Source organism: Dama dama, chromosome 29 (genome assembly GCF_033118175.1).
Source record: "Dama dama isolate Ldn47 chromosome 29, ASM3311817v1, whole genome shotgun sequence".
NCBI classification, from domain to species: Eukaryota; Metazoa; Chordata; class Mammalia; order Artiodactyla; family Cervidae; genus Dama; species Dama dama.
The window spans coordinates 37406546-37429460 of record NC_083709.1 but is presented as its reverse complement, the minus strand read 5'-3'; the positions used below and the strand labels follow the sequence as shown (position 1 = coordinate 37429460).

The window sequence follows — 22915 nt, the reverse complement described above, 5'->3', positions numbered from 1 at the left end:
TGCCAGTGAGTACTTCTGTCTATAATGAAGGTGGCCGGGGCATAAAGCATATACTTTGCACCTCATTTGAACTTTATTGTGAAGGCATTTTCAGGCAGAGAGACTTTATTGTATGTTGAATATAATCTTTGCATGGGTCAGTAAGGGGAGAGCATTTTGTCCCCTTATCCCTCAGCAACCATATTATGGTGATTTTATTCTTCTGGATTTCTAAGAGCAAGTTTTCTCCCCTATTGTATAAGCTAACAGATTTCCCAGGTGTCCTTGAATGATTTATTCATGGCCTACTTGTGTAGTAGCAAAAGAAAAGAATTATACATTACATTTTTTTTTTTAATCTTGAGCAAGAGAGCAATTTAAAAAAAATATATTTGGTAAGACCTCTAATAAAATTTTTAATGAGTTGTCTCTCCAACTCATAGTCATTATGAAGAGTACTGTCTCCATTTTCATGGCTGAGGGCACTGTCTTCTTTTTTCCCCCCTCTCACTGGGATATGTGTTATTTCCACATTACTTTTGGTTTTTCAATTAATTATTATTCTTCTCTTTAAGAAAATCTAAGGTGTACCCATACTTCAGATAGTGTTTAAATTATACTTTGGCAATGTAATGTTTATTAATAATATTTTGTTCAAAATTAAAATAATAATTATCATTAATACTCTGAGGTAAATCAAATTATTCTGTTATTAACCAAAGACTTTCCCCCCTTTACTCATCCTTTCTTTCCTTTGTTACTGCCTTCTTCCCTCCTCTCCCTAAAGTTCCAGCAACTGAATACTGGAGGAATGGATGAATGAGCTTATGTAATTGTTTACTGTCTCATCTCTTCTTTTTAGATGATAAATTCCATAAGAACAATCTCCACCACTCTTGTTCATCTCCATTTGCCATGTCTAGGATTAGTACACGTAGGAATACATTAATGAGTTAAATTAGTTGAATGAATGAATCAATGAATAATAAAAAAGTTATTATGAATGCTTCTTATCTATATTAATATTTAGATTATAAAATATAAGAGGGAGAAATTATTATACTTTTAGTATGTTTTAAAATTTGCTACTTAATTCTTTGCAGTTTATGAGTAATACAATAAGCAAACAGTGTAAAGTAGTTTTTGAAACTAAACTTTGATGATTTGGATTAATATTTTAAACTGCATTTAACCATTTGACCTTGATTAGTTCAACTAACTTATGTCCTAGCTAAATTAAAATAGTTTGAGGGCATAATGTGGAAATACATTTTTACAGTGGGTATCAGTTTTAAAAGTTTTAATTGAAACATGATGTGGGCCTATGTAGATAGTAATAGTATTTTTATAATTTATTTCAAATTGTAACTTGAGAATTTTAAGGATTGAAGAATATCATTTCTAAGCATAACAGAAAATTTTGTGCTCTTGGGTTCAGAAATTACTGTTTGAGAAAAATAGGCCTGACTGATCAGAAACACAGGGACCAAAGTAAGTATATTTAACTTCCCCAAACAGTGTTTAGTATAGACTGTTTATTTAATTGTTGGGTGACAGGTATGTACAAATACTTTAGTTCCTTTGGAAATGGGGGGAAAAAAAAAGAAAAAAAGAGCTTACTACAAACTACAAGGTGGATTTAGGTACAAAGTAGCCGTAAATTTGTACTTGACGTATTATGAATTTAATTTGACCACTTGTTTAGAAGTCGATTAATACTTGGCTATACAGCAGTATACTTAGAAGAATAAGAGTCTACTCATGTATCATGATGTCTTTTCAGCTAACTATTGTCTCTTTGTGGCTTTAATGGTATATTTTCATTCTCTATTTTTCTGTAGGCATCCACAAGGACAAAGATACACCTCCCAGCTTCTCTGTTGTCCTTGAGACTTTGAGACGTACCTTGACAGATTACCAGAACAAGCTGGAAGATGCATCTAATGAGGTAACACTTGCACTGTTTGGCTCCACACACATAGCCTTCGGCCTGCAGCAGTACGTATTACTTGCTTGTTACAAAGGTCAAAAATATTGCGAATGTTGATTTGACAGCCTCACAGATAAAAAAATAATAAGTTGTCTGTCACTGTTTTATCTGTAAGCGTGGCCTAAAGTAAGGTCTCACTTGTGTTTTTGTAACTCTTCTGTCACACTACTATTTTAGGAGTTCTAAAGACTGTCACTTTTTGGTCTTCATAATTTATTTTAATTTAATAAAAAAGCTGTGCAACTCAGTTAATATAATATTTAAATGTTAATGTGTTTTCATGAGATTTGGAATACGTAGTGGACATTTAGGGCTTGTCGATATTTTGGCTTAAGAGTTCTACAAATTGTAGAGATCTTACTAAAAAAGAGAGAAACTAGTTTGCATTCTCTAAAGGGAGTGACTGTTAGAAGTTTTTTAAAAACAAATATCTGCTTGATGTAGCCTGGAGGCTTTTGGTTTCCTGATTGAAAAAACTCATGCTTCTATTTATCTTCTTTTTTTTTAAATGTTTTCTTTTTGAATTTGTTTATTTTAATTGGAGGCTAATTACTTTACAATATTGTAGTGAATGTACATTTCATACATTGGTGTGAATCAGCCATGGGTATACATGTTATCTTCTCTTTTGTATTGTTTAATTTGTGGATTGATAATTTTCTTATTATCAATTAAAATGTTTTATTTTTATTTTATTATTTTGTTTTATTTTATTATTAAAACATTTTATGAACTTCTGCTTTAAAAATTGAAGAGTTTTTTAGTTACGTCTTATCAAATTAGAAAATATGAAATAACTACGTTAAACACAGTTAGTAAAACAACAGACAGTTTTTCCAATTGAAGACAAGTCACAAAACCTGGAATTTAGTATTTATCCCTTTGTGTTTATCTGTTTATTTCATGTAATACAAAGGCCATGAAACCCTTATATTTCCCATTTCAAAAGAGCCATATTTTACTTTAGTTTGTTAAGGTGAAGAAAGAAGGAAAAGTGAGTCTTCTTAATGCCTTCTGTAATTGTTCAAAGGGCTTAAAAGAAAGTGACCACTGGCATAATTAAATTTCTATAAAGAGCAAACATTGCCGTCTTTCCCAGTGAGACAAGACAACCTGTATTGTTAGTAGTTTATGCACCTCTTCTGAGGCCTAGCTCTGGAAGCTGCAGGGTGAGTAGGAACACATTACCCACAGCGATCTGTTACTCGGGAGGGTGAATGTCACATGATCCTCGGCGCAGTTGAAGAGTCGACTCAGCAGGCTTTGGCTTAGTAATGTGCTTTGTTGTGAACCAGTGCCAGAGACAGCAGTGGGGAGACCAAGGGGGTGGCTGCAAAGAAAGCAGAAAGAGCAGTCTGACAGAAAGAAGAATGAACTGTCAAAGAAAATAAATCACAAGCGGAGCAGGACCAACTGATGACCTGCCACAAGCCTTCCCAGTAGGACTGCATGTGACCGACCCTGAGGTTGTCATATGGAGTGAGAGACCTGCGGATACCCTCACGATGTAGAAAGAACAGTCTTCTGTTCTGTCCTTTTTTCTTTCCGTATAGATGCCATTGCTGCTGGCATTTTGGTCCTGTAGGATTTTAAGAATAAAGTTATATTTGTTTACAGTAAGAATGAAATCCTTTATCCAGATAGCTGGTAAAAACACAACAATATCACTGACATTTTAAGTTTGAATGCTTGCTTTTCTTTTTAGCATGTGAACTTGTGACAGAAACTATATAGTTAACCAAGAGAAATACATTTTTAAAACTGAATTGCTATCAAAAATTTGTATTTAATAATTGCATAAAAATTTAAAGATTAGCTTTTGAGTTATCCACCCTTGGAAAATATTTTAAAAGTTACTTACATTTTTTTTTCATCAGCTAAGCAACATGAATAATGCTAAGGAAAAGGCATCTAATGAACTTGACTCTACCAAACAGAAGATAGAATCTCACACTAAAAATATAAAGGTATTATAATTTAGAATAACTTTTTCCTGTTGTGTTAAGAAACTAATATAATTATCTAGGGAATATTTTTAAAGAGAGCTGTATGAAAATGTATCTTCCTATTTTTTATTAAGTATGTTTAGATACAGCTTAAAATTTTTTTTTTTATTGTTGATCAAAATAAGAGTGATTTTTCATTAAAAAAACTTTATTGGAAATTGTTTTGGTTCAAGGAAAAATTCATTTCCCCGATTTAATGATAGTACTATAGATTCAAAAATTGTTTTAAGATTTGATGTCCAACCTTAGATACACAGTCAACATATTTTATGTAAGCATGTCAGTGCTTGGAGTCAGTTTTCATAATTTTGGGGTGGAGTCATTGTATTAAGTACATCATGCCTAGTAGTGGGCTGAGACCACACCTAGCTAAGGTCCAGGACAACAGTTTACTTTATTTTTTGTGCTGCTTTTATGTACTACATCTTTGCAAAATTATACTAAGGCAACTCTCAGAGTTGGAATTTTTTGGTGTGGGTTCATGTTGTTTGTCATGGATGTACTTGAATGAAATCTGTTAAGGGTAAGGACTGAAAAGTGAAGCAGAATTTTATGTCATGTATTTGAGATTTCTACTGGCATTTGAAATGTCATTGGGAAGTAAATGTTCTTGTAGTAAATGTAGGAGATTTATTTTTTAAATGTTATTTAAAAGTTTTTGAGCTACCAAGTTTTTTTTTGTTTTTTTTTTTAAATAATGAGCTGAAAGGAAAACTCTTGTAAAGAGCTTTTTGGAAGAAGTTATTTAACATTTTATATTTAAGTGTTATAATCTTCCTACCATCTTTTTGTTTGGTGTCTCCAACAGGACCTTCAGGATAAGCTGGCGGATGTCAGTAAAGAGTTAAGTCATTTACGCACTAAATGTGCAGACAGAGAGGCTCTAATAAACACTTTGAAAGTGGAACTACAGAATGTGCTGCACTGTTGGGAGAAAGAAAAGGCGCGAGCAGCCCAATCTGAGAGTGAACTTCAGAAGCTTTCCCAGGCTTTCCATAAGGATACCGAGGTATTACCTGAGACAAGAGGACTGTCAGAAAGGCCTCGCACTAATCTCACTTTTAGAAATTTACATCTATCAAGTGGCTCTTTTTACTCTTATTTAATTCAAAAAATTCTTCTCAGCTATTTTGAAATGTTCATGCCAGCTGCAAAACCAGCCATTCCATTACTCTTGTATGATACAATTTTGTGAGAGAAATAAAGTAGTTTAACTGTTTTATCATTTGTACAAGTTATTTTCTCTATTAGAACATACTATCTCAAGCAGCTCTGCTCCTAACAGTCTTGTGTGTCAGTGACAAGATAATTTTTTATTTCAGTAGTTTGGTAGCTGACATGGTGGGAAGAATCTTTTTTGTAACCTGAAGGAACTGACTTGGATAGAGGTACTTCTGTTTACAAACTGTGAATATGGACAAGCCACATGGTTTGGTCTCTCCACATCTTTGCTTCCTTCTTTGCAAAACAGGAATAATATCTACTTTAATAGACAGTTGCCTTATTTTTTATAATAGTAGGATATTAATCAAAATTTAGAAAAATACAAGTCCCACACGGGTAAAAAGTTTATTTGGATGCCCTTGGGGGTTGCCTATCCATGTTAATTTATTAATGACTTCTTAAAATATTATGACAGACTCTTCCATAGTGTATGAGCCTGTGTGAGTAGAATTGTAATCTTATATTTTCTTTTACCCATGGGACATAGAGCTAGTCTAGCTAGCGTGGAGCTAGTTTATCTGAGTCGTCTTGCATATTGAGTTCATTACTCGAACAAATATGAACATGAATGCCAAGAGAGTAAAAAGGAAACATTCTTCCCACTCTTCTTACAGTCTGGGATTTAAATTGTGTCCACATGAAGGGGCTGGAATTGTTCTACACATCAGATAATGATTAAAGTAAAGGAAACTAGAAGGCTGACTGTATTGTAAAGTCAGCATGTCTACAGGATTGTGGTTGGGTTCAACATGTGTGAATTGATTTTGGATCTTGAGATTCTCTTTTCACGCCAAATGGATGATTCTCATGCATGGTTCATCACAGCCCAAGCAAAAAGGACATGATGGCGACACAATGAATTACCCTTTGGGAAGAACTCGATCACTTGGCAAAATGTGGAGAGGGAAGGTTGTTAGTGCCTGAGTATTATGTTTGGTTAGTTATATTTAATAGGGTTTTTGAATGTCTTGATTTAGTTGAAAATGCAAAAGACACCTTTAATTGCTTAAAAAACAAAAATACATAGCATTGTTATAAAGATTCTTCTTGTTTCTTAATCCAAGTTGTGGATAAAGCCACATATTCAGATTTTTGGGAGGTTTTAAATTGTTATATTTGGAAAAATCTAAGATGACCTATAGAGAGAATGAAAGATACATATTTTTATATATATTGGAAACTTTCACCACAGTTTCTAACTACAAAACTTTCACATATGCTACGTTCAGTTGTTCTTATCTGGAAGATTAGAATTCCTATTTTTTAAATAGAAATTTAAAATTTATTTTAAAAGTTTTCCAGTTGGTCTGTTAAAAAACCTTGAGAGAGCTTATTTTATCTACATAAAATGCTCATTTTGCAGCTTCGCAATTACCTTGTATTGAGTTCCATTGTTTGACTTAAAGGATACAAATGTTTTATAACGAGAGCAATTTGGCATTTTAGTAAGTAAATTCCCTTTTTGTGTTCAAGATGGAAATCAGCTTTTTACTGAATTCTACGGTATGGTGTTTCTAGGTCATTAAACAATGGATGGTTTAGCTACAACAATAGCAATATAATTTGAAAGAATTTTTTTACATATTTTTAATTGAACAGTTTTAAAGTATGTCTTGGGTAGCTATGTCCGTTTTTTTTTGTTTTTGTTTTTGGACTGCTAACTTTGTGATATTTAAACACCTACAAATGCCCGGTTTGCCAAGTCCGGTATAAACTTCTAAGTGGGGGAAAAATAACGAGCCTATCTTCCATCTCTTTCATATCACTGTCTGCTTTGCCTAAGGGGCTTAGGATAGATTTCCTATAAGTGGTAAGTAAACTAGAATCTCTGGAGGAGGAGGAAAGCTGAGTAATTGTGTGCATTTAAAGTGCAGATATTGGTATAACTTTTTCTTTAACAGTGTTGGGTACACTTTTTATTTTGGTTTTTTGACTTAACATCTTTTTTGGCAAATGTAAATATGAAATTATGGAATTACCATGTTAACTTACAGTTAGAAGAGCTTAGAAGCAGCTAGTCCAGATACCTCATGTTAAAGCCAAGGAGGCTTTACAGACAAGGAAGGCTGAACAGACACTGACTCAGATCGTGTCCTCAGTTGTAGCAGAGCTGGCCTCAGAACCTGGGTCTTTTGGCTTCTACACTTGAGATTTTTTACTAAGTGTAAGCAATTGTAAGTTTCTATCTGATGTTTAATTTTGAGTGTTAAAAAAGTCCCCAAGATGACCATATCCCCATACTTGAGTATTAATTCCTTTCCAGGATTTTTGACATAAATTCTTCACCATGTGTATTATGTGTTTTACTTCTTACACTGTTTATATACTGGAATTAATTTCTTTTTTTCTCACAGGAGAAGCTAACCTTCCTTCATACCTTGTATCAGCACTTGATAGCAGGCTCTGTGCTCATAAAACAACCAGAAGGCATGCTGGATAAATTCTCTTGGTCTGAGCTTTGTGCAGTCTTGCAGGAGAATGTTGATGCCCTGATCGTAGACCTCAACAGGGCTAATGAGAAGGTAACTGTCCTCAGGCACCAGATTCCTCTATTAAATTCAGTGACATTTGTCCACATCACACTATCATTAAGAGGGGCTGACATTCATCTTATTTCAAAAAGAATTTGGGTGTTAATAATTCAAAACCATTAATTATGGCTTGTCTACAACTCAGTTTGATGCCATTGCTGTGGGCATGTAAATGTGACTGAAGTCTGTATGAAGTCTCTGAGCTCCACTTTCTGTGCAGGACATGCTAATACTACTAGCCAGTGTTAGCCACAGGGACCTAATTAAAAGAAAATAAATTAATCTTACTGATGAAGCAATTCAAAGAACTTAGTCATTTACATTAATAAACCAACTCTTTATGTTAGCATAAAATAGAAACAAGATACAGTTATTCAAAAACATGATCCTAAAATTCTTTGCTCAGGAAATAATGAGATGTTACTTTGGAAGCACTTAAAATTTAAAAATTATGTTTATGACATTTCTTGTAATAGAACAAACTGTGTATTACAAAACCCATTCAGTGCTTTAGAAACTAGGAAGGACATATTGTAGGAGAAAACTGGACTTTTTTCATCCCTTTAACATTCACAAACCTAGGAATTCAGTCTTTCAAAAAAAATTTAGAAACCTTCTTTTGGTTATTGAAAATTAAAGTGGCTTAGCAGTCCAATGTATTTCTCCGTTAAAGGTGTTGATTCTTATCCTGCGTCTGTTGAACTAGTCAGAACTATATTTATATGATCTAGTTCCTAGGTCTTAGTTGCAGTGACATTTGCCCTTAAGGGACATAGAGAGGAAAATTGTTCCCTAAGTTTTTTTTTTTTTAATCTGTTGAAGTAATGAAACAGCATCTTGGCCCAATTTTAGGGTGAGAGCATTTTTATCTTGGTGTAATTGGCAAACAATCATAGGCATTGAGAATTAGAATTGAGGAAATAAGGGAATAAATTGTGATAAGTGGAGATACTGTTCTTAGCTGTGAATGTGTATGTAACAGATTTCCAAATAACCAATAATTAAAGTGAGTACATGTTTTAGCTCTCTGATATGGTATTGTGTGTTTTTTTTTTTCTTCAATTATTTTTATTAGTTGGAGGCTAATTACTTCGCAACATTGCAGTGGGTTTTGTCATACATTGACATGAATCAGCCATGGAGTTACATGTATTCCCCATCCCGATCCCCCGTCCCACCTCCCGGTATTGTGTTTTAATAATTTTTCATAATTTCAAAACATTGTTAATTGTCATACATGTTAGATGATGAGGATTTGCTTTCCAGTGTTTTGAATGTGAAATAAAAAATGATTGGAACATTCTGCTTTTTTATATGTAAAATGTTTGTAGATTTGTAAATCTCATTTAAATACTTCCTTTTCCACTGAAATACCTGAACAGCTTGAGCTTTGGTTCTAGAGGTAAAAATATTCTTCTTAATTTTCTCAGTAAAATTGATTATAGAATAAGTAACTTTATTAGTTATTGGAGCTTCCCAGGTGGCATAGTGGTAAAGAATCCACCTGCCAATGCAGGAGGCGTGGGTTTGATCCCTGGGTTAGGAAGATCCCCTGGAATAGGAAATGGCAAGCAGTTTCAGTATTCTTGCCTGGAAAATGCCATGGACTGAGGAGCCTGGTGGGCTGCAGTCCATGGGGTCACAGAGAGAGTCAGACACAACTGAGTGACTGAGCACACACATACAATTTTATTAGAGAAAAAGATGTCATCTAGACGTATAAATGACACATTTTCTGCTAAAATATAGTTTTGTTCTACTAACTCCTGTTTCTTCTTTTTTTTTTTCATTTTAGCTTAAAATTTTTGTATGATCTTAAGGCATAAAATATAGTAGAAAATTCTAGAATGCCTTCTGGGGGAGATGATACAAAGAACACATTGGTAAGCATATCTTGTTCTGTATTGCATTTCACCATTTAGATAAGTCATCTAGAGTATATCTGTAAAAACAAGTCTGATACGATGAAAGAGCTTCAGCAAACCCAGGAAGACACCTTTAACAAAGTGGCAGAGCAGATCAAAGCCCAGGAGAGCTGCTGGCACAAACAAAAGAAGGAACTGGAGCTGCAGTACTCTGAACTCCTCCTGGAGGTACAGAGGAGGGCACAGGTATGCTACTGCCACAAAGAGCTTTCAAAATGGGATGCTCGGTCTTTTACTTTCAAGTGTTTTCTTTTAAAACCAATACCAAGTCAGTTAAAACTTCAGAGAACCACACAGAACTTGCTTGTTTGGGTTACATGTACATGTGATTGTGCAAAGACAACTACACAAGTGGGCATACATGCATATGCACATAGTCAGGTGGATTAAGGATTGTCTCACTTAAGTTTGAAAGTAGATGGGTTTCTGGTTAAAAATGCACAGATCAATTAAATACTAAAATTGTATTTCCTTCATTTTAAAAATAAAGGTTAAGAAATTTTGGTAAAATATTATCAGTTTTAGTGTAGATATACTTTGATGTGGTTTATTCCATTTATGGAGATTTCTGTTAATATGTGAACCGTCATTTAAATTCATTTGGGGTTGAAATTTGCTGTAGTTCCTAATGTTGAAGAATTTGAATTATAGTTATAGATCCTATAGCAAAACTATTGGTTGTGAGAGGTAATATGTCCTCTGTGTTGGATTCCATTGAGAACAGAAGTTATGTGTAGTTAACAAAATCATATTTTTTCCTTATACAAGATATTATCAACATACTTTATATTGTTAACTCTCATTCCTGCCCAATCAGAAATAACAATGACAGTCTATACTTTTTTTTGCACAGACTTCCCATAGTTGATTCAGTTTTAACCTCTTTATTTGATCCACTCATTCTTATATTGTCAAGTCTAATTAAAAAAAGAAACCACATTTTAAAAATTTGCCAATAAACAGTTTCCAGTTGCTTAAAAGAAGACCACTCTGTTCTCACAAGCATTTGAACCCCATATGAAGTTAAGCTTCTCTCTGTGATTTTGAATGAATTCATACACTCTCTAAAAGTGGCCTTTTGTTCACTTCATGCAGGATGCCATGTGATATCTTCTGCATTTTCTACCACTGAAGAGACCTAAATAAATTTTTTAGAGATAATATTGACATGCAGTGAACAGATTTTAAGTATACAGTATGATATTTTTATCAGTGTACGCACCCATGTACCAGTTGCCCCATTTAAGATTTAACATTTTCGTTACCTCAGAAAGTTCTCTTGTGCTCTCTTCCAGCCAATTTCCACTCCCCGTAGGCACCCATTGTTCTGATATTCTGATACCTATCGTCATAGATTATTTTCCTTTTTTCTAGAATTTCCTCACAATGGAATCATTCAGTGTGTAGTCTTTGGTGGTTGCCTTATTTCCCTCAACATATATTTTTTTTAATATTCATCCTTGTTGTATTTATCTTGTGTTCATTCTTTTTTTATAGTTGAGTAGTATTCTGTTTTATAATTATACCACAATTTGATAAATTGTGAATTGATGGATATTTGTCTTTTTCCAGCTTTTGGCTATTGTAAACAAAATTTCTGCAAACATTATTGTTTAATGGTTTTATTGATATATGTATGTTTTCATTTTGTAGTTAAGAGTGTAGTTTAACTACACTAGTTTATAAGACAGATGTATGTTTATAAAAAAACTATCAGACATTTTTTCCAAAATGGTTCTATCATTTTATATTTCTACCATCATTGTGTGAGAATTTTCATTGTTCTACATCCACTGCAAAGTTTGTCATTGTCAGTCTTCTAAATTTTAGCCATTTAGTTGTTTTAAAATGGAATTTCATTGTGATTTTAATTCACATTTTCTTGGTGATTAGTGATGTTGAGCACTTTTTATGTTCTTATTGTCATTTATATATTTTCTTTTGTTAAGTGTCTCTTCAGGTGTTTGTACATTAAAAAATTTGGGTTGTTTGTGTTTTGATTGGTGATTTTCAGAAGTTCTTATAAATTCTGGATATAATTCTTTATCATACATATGTATCCCAGATATTTTCTTTCAGTATCTCACTGGCCTTTTCATTTTTTAGTGTTTATTTTGATGATCACAAATTTTAAAATTTTGGTGAAGTTCAACTTGTAAATCTTTTTCTCTTCTGAGTACTTTTATGTGGTAAGCAATCTTTCTCTACCCCAAGATTCTGAAGATAATATTTCTTCTAGAGATTTTATAGTTTTAACTTTTTTGTCTAGGTCTGTGATCCATCTCAAATTAATTTTTATGTGTGATGTTAAATGGAGGCTGAGGTTCATTTTCTCTCTGCATTTGTTGTTCCCACATCATTGATTCAAGACGTTACTTTTCCTGATTTAGTATCCCTAGTCCCTTTGAGAAAAAACAACTGACTGTATATGGGAACTGCAGGTTTGTTGCATCCCTACAGTTTTGCCTTTTCCAGAATGTTATATGAATTTTATTTATTTACTTATGTATTGACTCTGCTGGGTCTCTGTTGCTGCACAGGCTTTTTCTCTAGTTGCAGAGAGTGAGGGCTTGTGTCTAGTTGTGGGTGTGGGCTTCTCATTGCAGTGGCTTCTCTTATTGAGGAGCACTGGCTCTAGGGCCCATGGGCTTCGGTGGTTTTGTCACGAGAGCTCAGTAGTTGTGGTTCCTGAAGTCTGGAGCACAAGCTCAGTGGTTGTGGGGTACGGGGTAGTTGCTCTGTGGCATGTGGAAACTTCCCAGACCAGGGATTGAACCTGAGTCTCCTACCTTGGCAGGTGGATTCTTATCCACTGAGCTATCAGGGAAGCCTCAGTATGTTATATAAGTGAAATCATACAGTAGGTAGCATTTTAGGTCTCTCTTCACTCAACAAAATATGTTTGGAAATTATTCACATTATTGGTTGTATCGGTAGCTCACTCCTTTTTACTGCAGAGTAATATTCCATTGTATGGATGTAGAATTGTTTATCTAGATACTTGCTGATGGGCCTTTGGGTTGTTTTATTTTTTTACAATTATGATTAAAGATGCTTTTAACATTCATGGGTAGGTTTTTGTGGCTCATTCAGTTCAGTTCAGTCACTGAGTCGTGTTTGACTCTTTGCAACCCTGTGGACTTCAGCACGCCAGGCCTCCCTGTCCATCACCAACTCCTGGAGCCTACCCAAACTCATGTACATAGAGTCAGTGATGCCATCCAACCATCTCATCCTCTGTCGCCCCCTTCTCCTCCCACCTTCAATCTTTCCCAGCATCAGGGTCTTTTCAAATGAATTGGTTCTTCACATCAGCTGGTCAGAGTATTGGAGTTTCAGCTTCAGCATCAGTCCTTTCAGTGAATATTCAGGATTGATTTCCTTTACGATTGACAGGTTGGATCTCCTTGCAGTCCCAGGGACTCTCAAGAGTCTTCTCCAACACCACAGTTCAAAAGCATCAATTCTTTGGTGTTCAGCTTTCTTTATAGTCCAACTCTCACCTCCATACATGACCACTGGAAAAACCATAGCCTTGACTAGACGGACCTTTGTTGGTAAAGTAATGTCTCTGCTTTTTAATATGCTGTCTAGGTTGGTCATAGCTTTTCCTCCAAGGAGCAAGTGTCTTTTAATGTCATGGCTGTAGTCACCATCTGCAGTGATTTGGGAGCCCCCAAAATAAAGTCTGTCACTGTTTCCATTGTTTCCCCATCTGTTTGCCATGAAGTGATGGGACCAGATGCCATGATCTTAGTTTTCTGAATGTTAAGTTTTAAGCCAACTTTTTCAGTTTTCTGAATGTTGAGTTTTAAGCCAACTTTTTCACTCTCCTCTTTCACTTTCATCAAGAGGCTCTTTAGTTCTTTTTTGCTTTCTGCCATAAGGGTGGTATCGTCTGTGTATCTGAGGTTATTGGTATTTTTCCTGGCAATCTTGATTCCAGCTTGTGCTTCATCTGGCCCAGCATTTCACATGATGTACTCTGCATATAAGTTAATTTTTTTTTTGAGTGAATACTTAGGAGTCTGATTTCTGTTATTCTGGTAAGTATGTATTTAACTTTATAAGACACTATCAAATTGTTTTCCCAAGTGACTATCATTTTGCCTTCTCACTAGGCTTGTAAGAAAGTTCTAATTGCTCTGCATCTGTGCCAGCATGTGGTTTCATCATTTTTTTCTTTTTCTCTTTAGCTATTCTAATAGGTGTATAGTGCTATGTCATTATGGTTTTAATTTAGACTTTCCCTAGTGAATCATAATGTTGAGTATTTTTCATATGCTTATTTGCCATCTGTATATTTTCTTTGGTGAATTATCTGTTCATATCTTTTGCCTACTTTGTAATTATGTTGCTTATTTTCTTCTTGCTGAATTTCAAACATTGTTTATATATTTTGGATACAAGTTGTTTGTTAGATATGTGATTTGCAAGTATTCTCTCCAAGTGTCTTAAAAGTACTTTTGCAGAACAAGTGTTTTAAATTTATAAAGTTCAATTTGATCCATTTTTCTTTTATGGCCTGGGCTTTTAGTGTTGTATCTGAGAACTCTTTTCCCTAGGGCAAGATCACCAGGATTTCTTCCTGCTTTTTTTCTAGATTTTGTATAGTTTCAGGTTTTACATATAGGTCTGTGATCCACTTTGAGTTAATTTTTGTAAAGCTGTGAGGCTTGGGTTGATTTTTTTTTTTCCTGCATGTGGATGTCCATGTTCTAGCACTATTTCTTTAAAAGGCTATCCTTTTTCTATTGAATTGCCTTTGCACCTTTGTCAGAAATCAGTTGGTTACATTTGTCTAAGTCTGTTTTTTAGACTTTCTCATCTATTCCATTTATTTATATGTCTGTTCTTTTTTCAGTACCCACTGGTATGATTTTTGTGTTTTTTGGCTAGTCTTGAAATCAGGTGATGTGAACCTTCAATTTTCTTCATTTCCTATCACTTTTAAAAAATGGGATAAATTTGACATGCAATGTGGTGTAAATTTAAGGTATACATCATGTTACTTTGATATATTAATGTACTGTGATATGGTTGCCATTGTAATATTTATTACATTATATGCTTACAATACCATATTATTGTCTATGTTCAGTGAACATATATGACATCTAATCAGATGATAAAGAATCTGCCTGCAATGTGGAGATCTGGGTTTGATCCCTGAGTCGGGAAGATCTCCTGGAGAAACGACTGGCTACTTGCCTGGAGAATTCCACGGACAGAGGAGCCTGGCAGGCTGCAAAGAGTCAGACATGACTGAGGGACAGCACAGCACACAGCATGATCCTGTTACTTTTTCCTTAATTGTTTCTGGTTTATTTTCTGTAGGTCTTTTCCTTCTCTTGTGTTTCCTGCCTAGAGAAGTTCCTTTAGCATTTGTTATAAAGCTGGTTTCGTGGTGCTGAATTCTCTTAATCTTTACTGGTCTGGAAAGCTTTTGACTTCTCCATCAAATCTGAAGGAGAGTCTTGCTGGTTAGAGTATTCTTGGTTGTAGGTTCCTCCCTTTCATCACTTTAAATATATTATGCCATTCCACTCTGGCTTGTAGATTTTCTGTTGAGAAATCAGCTCGTAATCTGATGGGAGTTCTCTTGTACATTGTTGTTGTTTTTTTTACATGTTTGATTTCTTTAGATTCCACATATAAGTGATGTACAAGCACTGTAGTGCTTGTCTTTCTCTTGTCTATCTTATCTTGCTTAACATAGTATGTTCAAGATTCATTCATGTTGTCACCAATGGCAGGATATATTCATTTCTCATGGGTGAAGAATATTAGCTTCTGTGTGTAAATCTTTTTTACCCATTCATTTGTTGATGGTCTTTTTGGTTGTTTCCATATTTTGGCTATTGTGAATCGTGCTACACTAAACACGGGAGTGCATATATCTCACTGAGTTACTGTTTTCATTTCCTTGGGTTTATTCTGAGAAGCAGAATTCCTGGATGGTAGGTCTAGTTTTAATTTCTTGAGGTACCTTCATATTGTTTTCCCTAGTGGTTGCACTAATTTACATTCTTTCCAGCAGTGTTTAACGGTTTCTTTTCCGCCACACCCTCACTGTCACCTGCTGTCTCTTGATAGCCATCTTAACAGGTATGAGGTGATATTTTGTTGTGGTTTTTACTTGTATTTCCCTGATGATTAGTGATGTTGAGCATCTTCTCATGTGTCTGTTGATCATTTTGATGTCCTATTTGGAAAAATGTCTATTTAATTCTTCTGGCCATTTAAAAATATTTTTTAGGTTACTAAGTTGTATTAATTCTTTATGTATTTTGAATATTAACCCCTCATCTGATACATGATTTGTAAAAATTTTCTTCCAGTCTGTTGGCATTTACCTCATTTTGTTAATTGTTTATTTTGCAGTGCAGGAGCTTTTGAATTTGATATAGTCCCATTTGTTGATTTTTATTTGTATTGCTTGTGCTTTTGATGTCATATCCAAAAAATCATTCCCAAGACAAATATCTTTGGGCTTCATCTCTCTGTTTTCTTTAGGAGTTTTATGGTATTAGGTCTTATGTTTAAGTCTTAGATCCATTTTGAGTTAATTTTTGTGAGTGGTATGAGAAAAGGGTCTAGTTTCATTATTCTGTATGTGTTTCTCCAATTTTTCCAGCACCATTTGCTGAATAGACTATGCTTTCCTCATTAGTTTTATTGGTTCCCTTGTTGAATAGTATTTGACCATATAGGGTGGGATTTGATTCTGGACTATCTATTCTGTTCCATTGGTCTAGATGTCTGTTTTAGTGCCAATGCCATATTGTTTTTATCACTATGGCTTGCTGATGCAATGATCTTACATGTAGGAAATCCCAAAGAGTCAATCAAAAACTGTTGTAATTAAGTAATTACATGTAATTGATATAATTAATTGTAGTTGATTTTAGTAAAGTGGCAGGTTACAAAATCAACTTATATTAACCTGTGACATTCCTTTACACTAATGAGGAAGGCTTGGAAAAATAAAACGATCCCATTCACAGTAGCATCAGAAACAATAAAATATTTAGGAATAAATTAACTGGAAAAGTAAAAGATCTGGACAATAAAAATGACAAGACTTTGCAGAAAGAAACAGAGGATACAAACAAAGAGAGAGATATCCCTTGTTCGTGGATCAGAAGAATTAATATTGTTAAAATGACAGTACTACCCAAAATGATCTACAGGTTCAGTTCAATCCCCATCAAAATACCAAAGGAGAAGGAAAAAAAAAAAAACAACAAAGGAATTCTTCATAGAAATAAGAGAAATGAGCCTAAAATGTGTGTGAAACCACAAAAGACCCCTAACAGTCAAAGCAATCCTGAGAGAAAAGAACAAAATTCTTGATTTCAAACTATATCAGTGTTTTGAACTCACTTCCTTTATAAATCTGCAGGAAGGCATAGCAATTCATTTTCTCAAGTAAAGGAATCAGCATCACAAATGCTAATGTTTTAGGAGCAGCTCTCAATGAAGACTTTTTTCCTGAAGAATGTGTAACATGTGGCTTTGATCCCTGAATATGCAAATTGAAAGTATCATTTTCATTATTCCTGAATGTACATTAATATTATATATTGGCATTTGTCTGTATTATTTATGTACAGTATTTGAATTTTCATAAAATATAATTGGATACACAGCAGCATTTAATTTGGGTTTATATTTGGTAACTAATATTATATTGCATATTACAGTATCTGTAAATTTCATTTTGGGGTATTTTCCTGTGATTAATTCTATATCTCTCCTTTTTTCCCCAAGTTGCAATGCAGATAAAGATATTTTCGTTGTATATTATTTAAACTTCAAAAATTATGTTGATAAGGACATGAGAGGGAAAAATCCACAGTTGTGCATAGGATTATGGGTTGTAGAGAATGTTATATGTCAGGAGAACCTAGCCATTAATAGATACCATCTGCTGGAAAATAAATGACTTATCCATAGAGTCTCTGTTTAGTGTTTGGTTATTGTAAAGAAGTGGTTAGTAAAAGATAGGTAGTTAAATAAAAAACAATTTTTGGATATGAATAGCTCTTATTCAAAAAAATGTGGAATAATTTGCAAGACTTTTGGACGTTTAAGCTTTAAAGCAGATAGTGGGAATGCTATTAGGTAATGAAATTAGAGTAGGAAGCTTGTTTTTTAGCATGTTTTTGCGTACGTGCTAAGTTGCTTCCACCTGCAATGTGAGGGGCCTGGGTTCGATCCCTGGGTTGGGAAGATCCCCTGGAGAAGGGAATGGCTGCCCACTCCAGTATTCTTGCCTGGAGAATTCCATGGACAGAGGAGCCTGGTGGGCTACAGTCCATATGGTCGCAAAGAGTCAGACAAGACTGAGTGACTTTCACGTTCTTAAGTCGCTTCAGTCCTGTCCAACTCTGCGACCTTATGGACTGTAGCCCGCTAGGCTCCTGTGTCCGTGGAATTTTCCAGGCCAGAATACTAGAGTGGGTTGCCTTGCCCTTCCCGACCCAGGGGTTGAACCTGTGTCTCTTCTGTCTCCTGCGTTAGCAGGCGGGTTCTTAGTGCCACCTGGGAAGTCCTCGCATGTTTTTAGCTTTAGTTAAAATGTGCTAGCTACATGGTTGGGTAATTTGTGATTTAAATAACTTTGGAGCCATCATATAAATATATCTCACACATCTTTGCCTACTGAAGCATCAGGACTGAGTGCCATGGTACATTGCCTTACTGACTTTGCTTTTGTAATTTTATTATTTATATTCTTGTTTCTTTTCTATCTGAAAAGATGAAATTACTGGAACAAGAACTTTCTCTCTAAAACTAAAGATTTTTCACTGTCAGTTAAGTATGGTTAACCCTTGATATGTTTATTTTAAACACTTCTAGTTTATGTGACAGTTTAGTAAAGTCCCCTTCTCCAGAGGATCTTCCCAACCCAGGGATGGAACCCAGGTCTTCTGCATTGCCGGTGGATTCTTTACCAGCTGAGCCACAAGGGAAGCCCAAGAGTACTGGAGTGGGTAGCCTATTCCTTCTCCAGCGGATCTTCCTGACCCAGGAATTGAACCAGGGTCTTCTGCATTGCAGGCAGATTCTTTACAACTGAGCTATCAGGGAAACCCTTAGTAAAGTCAAGTGAGTTTAAATTGAAGAACAAAAATCAAAAAAATTCAGGTTCATCATAATATATTGCATTTTATTTCTCTTCCATCACATTATTAAGAGTACATTTGGCTAGAAATAAGTTAGTCATAAACGTGTTGTTAGATGTTAAATTTTTTTACTTTTAAATTGAATTCCAAAAATATTCAGAGATAAAAGTGCAGCTTGTTTATATTGATGATGATAGGGAGACATGATTCACAGGGAGTTAGACACAGTTCGGTACACACTATGTTATGATTGGGCACCTCTAATGAAATACAGGAAAGTTCTCTGACTACTTTTCAAATAATTGTTTTAGAAGTTGTTTCTATTTATAATAATGCTATCAACTGAATTTTTATAATGCTTGATCCAGTTTTTTTTTGATCCAGTTTTTAGCTCTTTTTCATACCTTTGCTTGCTTCCTCTTACATGATCCTCATAATAAACATGTAAGATAAGTCGCTTAAATATCATTTCTGTTTTGCAAATGTGAAAAGTAAGATTCAGAGAAGTGCTCATTTGTGTAGTGAGGAAGTTGTAGGGTCAGAATTAGAATGGAGATAAGAGACATGACATGTTTAGCACCTTGCTTGGCATTTAGAAACTACAAAGTAAACGTTATGTGCTGTTTGAATCGGAGAAGGCAATGGCACCCCACTCCAGTACTCTTGCCTGGAAAATCCCATGGACAGAGGAGTCTGGTAGGCTGCAGTCCATGGGGTCGTGAAGAGTCCCACATGACTGAGCGACTTCACTTTCACTTTTCACTTTCACGCATTGGAGAAGGAAATGGCAACCCACTCCAGTGTTCTTGCCTGGAGAATCCCAGGGATGGGGGAGCCTGGTGGGCTGCCGTCCATGGGGTCGCACAGAGTCGGACACGACTGAAGCGACTTAGCAGCAGCTGCAGCAGCAGCTGTTTGAATGTATTATCATCATCTGTATCAGTGAGTCTTTTTTTGCATCATGCTAAACACTTTGTTTTAGCTATTTTTGTGTAAGAAGTAATATCTGAAAACAAGTCTAGTGACAACTCAGTTTCGTATTTCCTGAACTCACTTTTCCAAGTGAATCTTGTTTATTTAGTAATTAAACATGATAATGTGTGAAAAAGCTAACCAGTGCCACAGTGTTAATCAAAGATGATAGTTCTCGGTCTCATTTTTCTTAGACTTCTTTTTTCTGAGAGACTGAAATTTTAGCATACTGTATTGCAAAATTACTACTGTAGGTAAGAATAGCAAAATAACTTTACATAATGTAATTATTAATTAAATAAATGTTATACATAAGATTTATGTAACACTGTTTCATGCTGTGATCCTAACAGAGGTGTAATACTTATTTTGTCAAAAAGTGTCAAATTTAGTTGTAGAGGCACTATAGAAACATGTGAAAAATTAAATAATAGAAGGTTTATCACGAGTTTGTATGTAATTACTTGACAAAAGAATGCCATCAACTCAGAAGAGAAGGTGGTCAAAGTTTGAAGCCTTCGCAGAGAAGTCTAGAACCACCTGGGCCTTCAGGATCTGAAGTCCGTAAGGAAGGGAGACACGAGACAGATCTGATCTTAGAGGTCATGCTAACTTTCTAACAGTCTGAGGTAATATCTTTTAACAATGACTAAATCAAGCATTTTTGCCTGTACTGACAGTTTATTTTCAGTCAAATGGTGAAGAGAACTCTTTTTCTTTTGAGGGCTTGACTTATCTCTTTGGATAGTTTTATAATTTTATAAATTTATAATTTTATAGTTTTATAATTTGTATTGCCTTAGAAACTAGAGAGTACACACAGGCATGTACTGTTTTTGACACCTATTATTTTTGACATGCTAAACTTCCAAATGAAATTAAAAGACACTTGCTCCTTGGAAGAAAAGCTATGAGCAACCTAGACAGCATATTAAAAGGCAGAGACATTACTTTGCCAACAAAGGTCTGTCTAGTCAAAGCTGTGATTTTTCCAGTAGTCATGTATGGATGTGAAATGCTGGATGATTTCACTATAAAGAAAGCTGAGCACCGAAGAATTGATGCTTTTGAACTATGGTGTTAGTGAATACTCTTGAGAGTCTCTTGGACTGCAAGGAGACCAACCAATCCATCCTAAAGGAAATCAATCCTGAATATTCATTGGAAGGACTAATGCTGAAGCTGAAACTCCAGTACTTTGACCACCTGATGCAAAGAATTGACTCATTTGAAAAGACTCTGATGCTGGGAAAGATTGAAGGGAGGACGGAGGATAAGATGGTTGGATGGCATCACTGACTCAATGGACATTAGCTTGAGTAAACTCCGGGAGTTGGTGATGGATAGGCAGGCCTGGCGTGCTGCAGTCCATGTGGTTGCAAAGAGTCAGACAGGACTGAGTGACTGAACTGAACTGAACTGAAACTTCCAAAATGAAAATAGTGTTTTTAAGGTAAGTAAATAACTATTATGGGATTTCAGTATATATATGGAAGACCAGATAATGAAATTTCTGGGTTGTGTGGTATCTTTGTATTTAACTTTTTGAAGAACTGCCAAACTTTTTCAAAAGTCTGTGCACACCATCTCAACATTTCCACTGACAATATATTGAAGACTCCAGTTTCCCCACAAAATGTGCTTTATTTTTTAACAGAGAAACATTTGCATTGTAGGAAAAACAGGCAGATTTATGTTTATTATTTTAAAATACTACCATTGTCTAAAAAATATAGGTAACATAAAAATAAAACCTTTTATTATTATTTTAAAATTTTATTTAAATTTATTTATTATTTTTTTTGTATCCAATACGTGTTTATTGGGGTGGTTTCCCGTTCATCTTGATACAGGGTGCTTTTAGTGCTGCTTCCATCTGAAAGAGCATCCTTCTGTAAGCCTTGCTTTTCCTCCTGTAGGCTGGCAGAGGACAGTAGAGTAGCCAACACACAAAATTACTGTTTGTGCATGGCTAAAGATGGTGGTGATTTTATAGCATCCTGGGCATTTTGCATCCGTGAAATAGGAATTGGGGCTCTGCACCGGGTGCTTCTTCTTGTGTTTCCTCTTCTCCTCTTCTGGAGAGGGACGAAGAAGATCCTTTGCGAGAGGCATGTTCTCGTGAGGAGGTCGTCACCGCCGGAAAGGGTATTTTTTTAAAAAATATTTATTTATTTGGCTGCGCCAGGTCTTAGTTGCTGCATGTGGGATCTAGTTCCCTGACCAGGGATCGAACCCGGGCCCCTGCATTGGGAGCGTGCAGTCTCAGCCAGGGGACCATCAGGGAAGTCCCAGAATAAAACCTTTTAAAATGAAGTCCTTTGATGTCTGTTGGTCACTGACTGTGCAGTTTGCAATTTGTCTTTTTGCCAACATAAAGAATGAGAACTCAGCAAGCAAAAGTGATAAAAAAAAGTTTTACTCCACAGGGAAGTGTCTGATTGCTGGCCCAAGGTCTCAAAGTTCATGGGTTGCTGAAAGCCAATAAGATGTCCCTTAAAGCTTCTGTATTTCAGAAAGTAAGTGCATGATTCATTAAGGGAAGAAGCTGTCCTGTCCCCTTCATTTTCAGTGCACTTTGAATTTATCAGAGTCATGGAAAACTAGTGAAATTAGATAGTATTTTTGGCATGTCAAAAAAATCTGTGTAGAAGATATAAAGTTTATAAAAATTTCAGGTTGTTAAACTTTTTAAAGATATTTTGAGGGGGAATTTGTGAATATTATTTTTGAAATTAACACACCAAGGAGCAGGTTATCTCAGTACTAGAAATGCTTTTGTTCTATTTGAAGGTGATGTTCCTTATGTTTGTTTGAAAAATATTAGCCTTTAATCTTCTTTGGTAAAGAACACCAATTTTCTTTTTTAAGGCATATTTGCTCTTACAGTGATTTCCAGCCTTACCCTCAAACAAGCTTTGTTATTCAAGAAGAATTCATGGTAAATAATGCAATACCTCTGAAGGTCCCTCTGGAGTATCAGAATTAATTTAAAACAAAATTTTGACATGTTGATAAGGTCCATATTATATTTAGAAATTATATCTTTTTTGGATTATTTTTTTCTTTGCTTAATATTTGTAAAGTTTTTATTCACTGGCTATTTACTCAGTGCTTATTATGTGTAAAGTGCTGGGCTAAGCACCAGGGAACATTT

At 35.0% G+C, this 22915-nt stretch overlaps 2 protein-coding genes across 8 annotated transcripts in view; one reads left to right on the top strand and one right to left on the bottom strand.

The window, feature by feature from the left end:
* Positions 1-22915, top strand: part of CCDC171 (coiled-coil domain containing 171) — a 317640-nt gene that overhangs the window by 101513 nt on the left and 193212 nt on the right. For all 7 annotated transcript variants that reach the window (XM_061132151.1, XM_061132152.1, XM_061132154.1 and 4 more), the window contains 5 exons: positions 1821-1927; positions 3847-3936; positions 4784-4984; positions 7554-7721; positions 9653-9841. In XM_061132151.1, the coding sequence (XP_060988134.1) occupies positions 1821-1927; positions 3847-3936; positions 4784-4984; positions 7554-7721; positions 9653-9841 (755 nt within the window). The remainder of the gene's footprint in view (positions 1-1820; positions 1928-3846; positions 3937-4783; positions 4985-7553; positions 7722-9652; positions 9842-22915) is intronic.
* LOC133048689 (small ribosomal subunit protein eS27-like) lies at positions 21586-21901 on the bottom strand. Its single transcript, XM_061132471.1, has one exon. It carries the CDS (start codon positions 21871-21873, stop codon positions 21619-21621), a length of 255 nt encoding a protein of 84 aa, XP_060988454.1. The 5' UTR covers positions 21874-21901; the 3' UTR covers positions 21586-21618.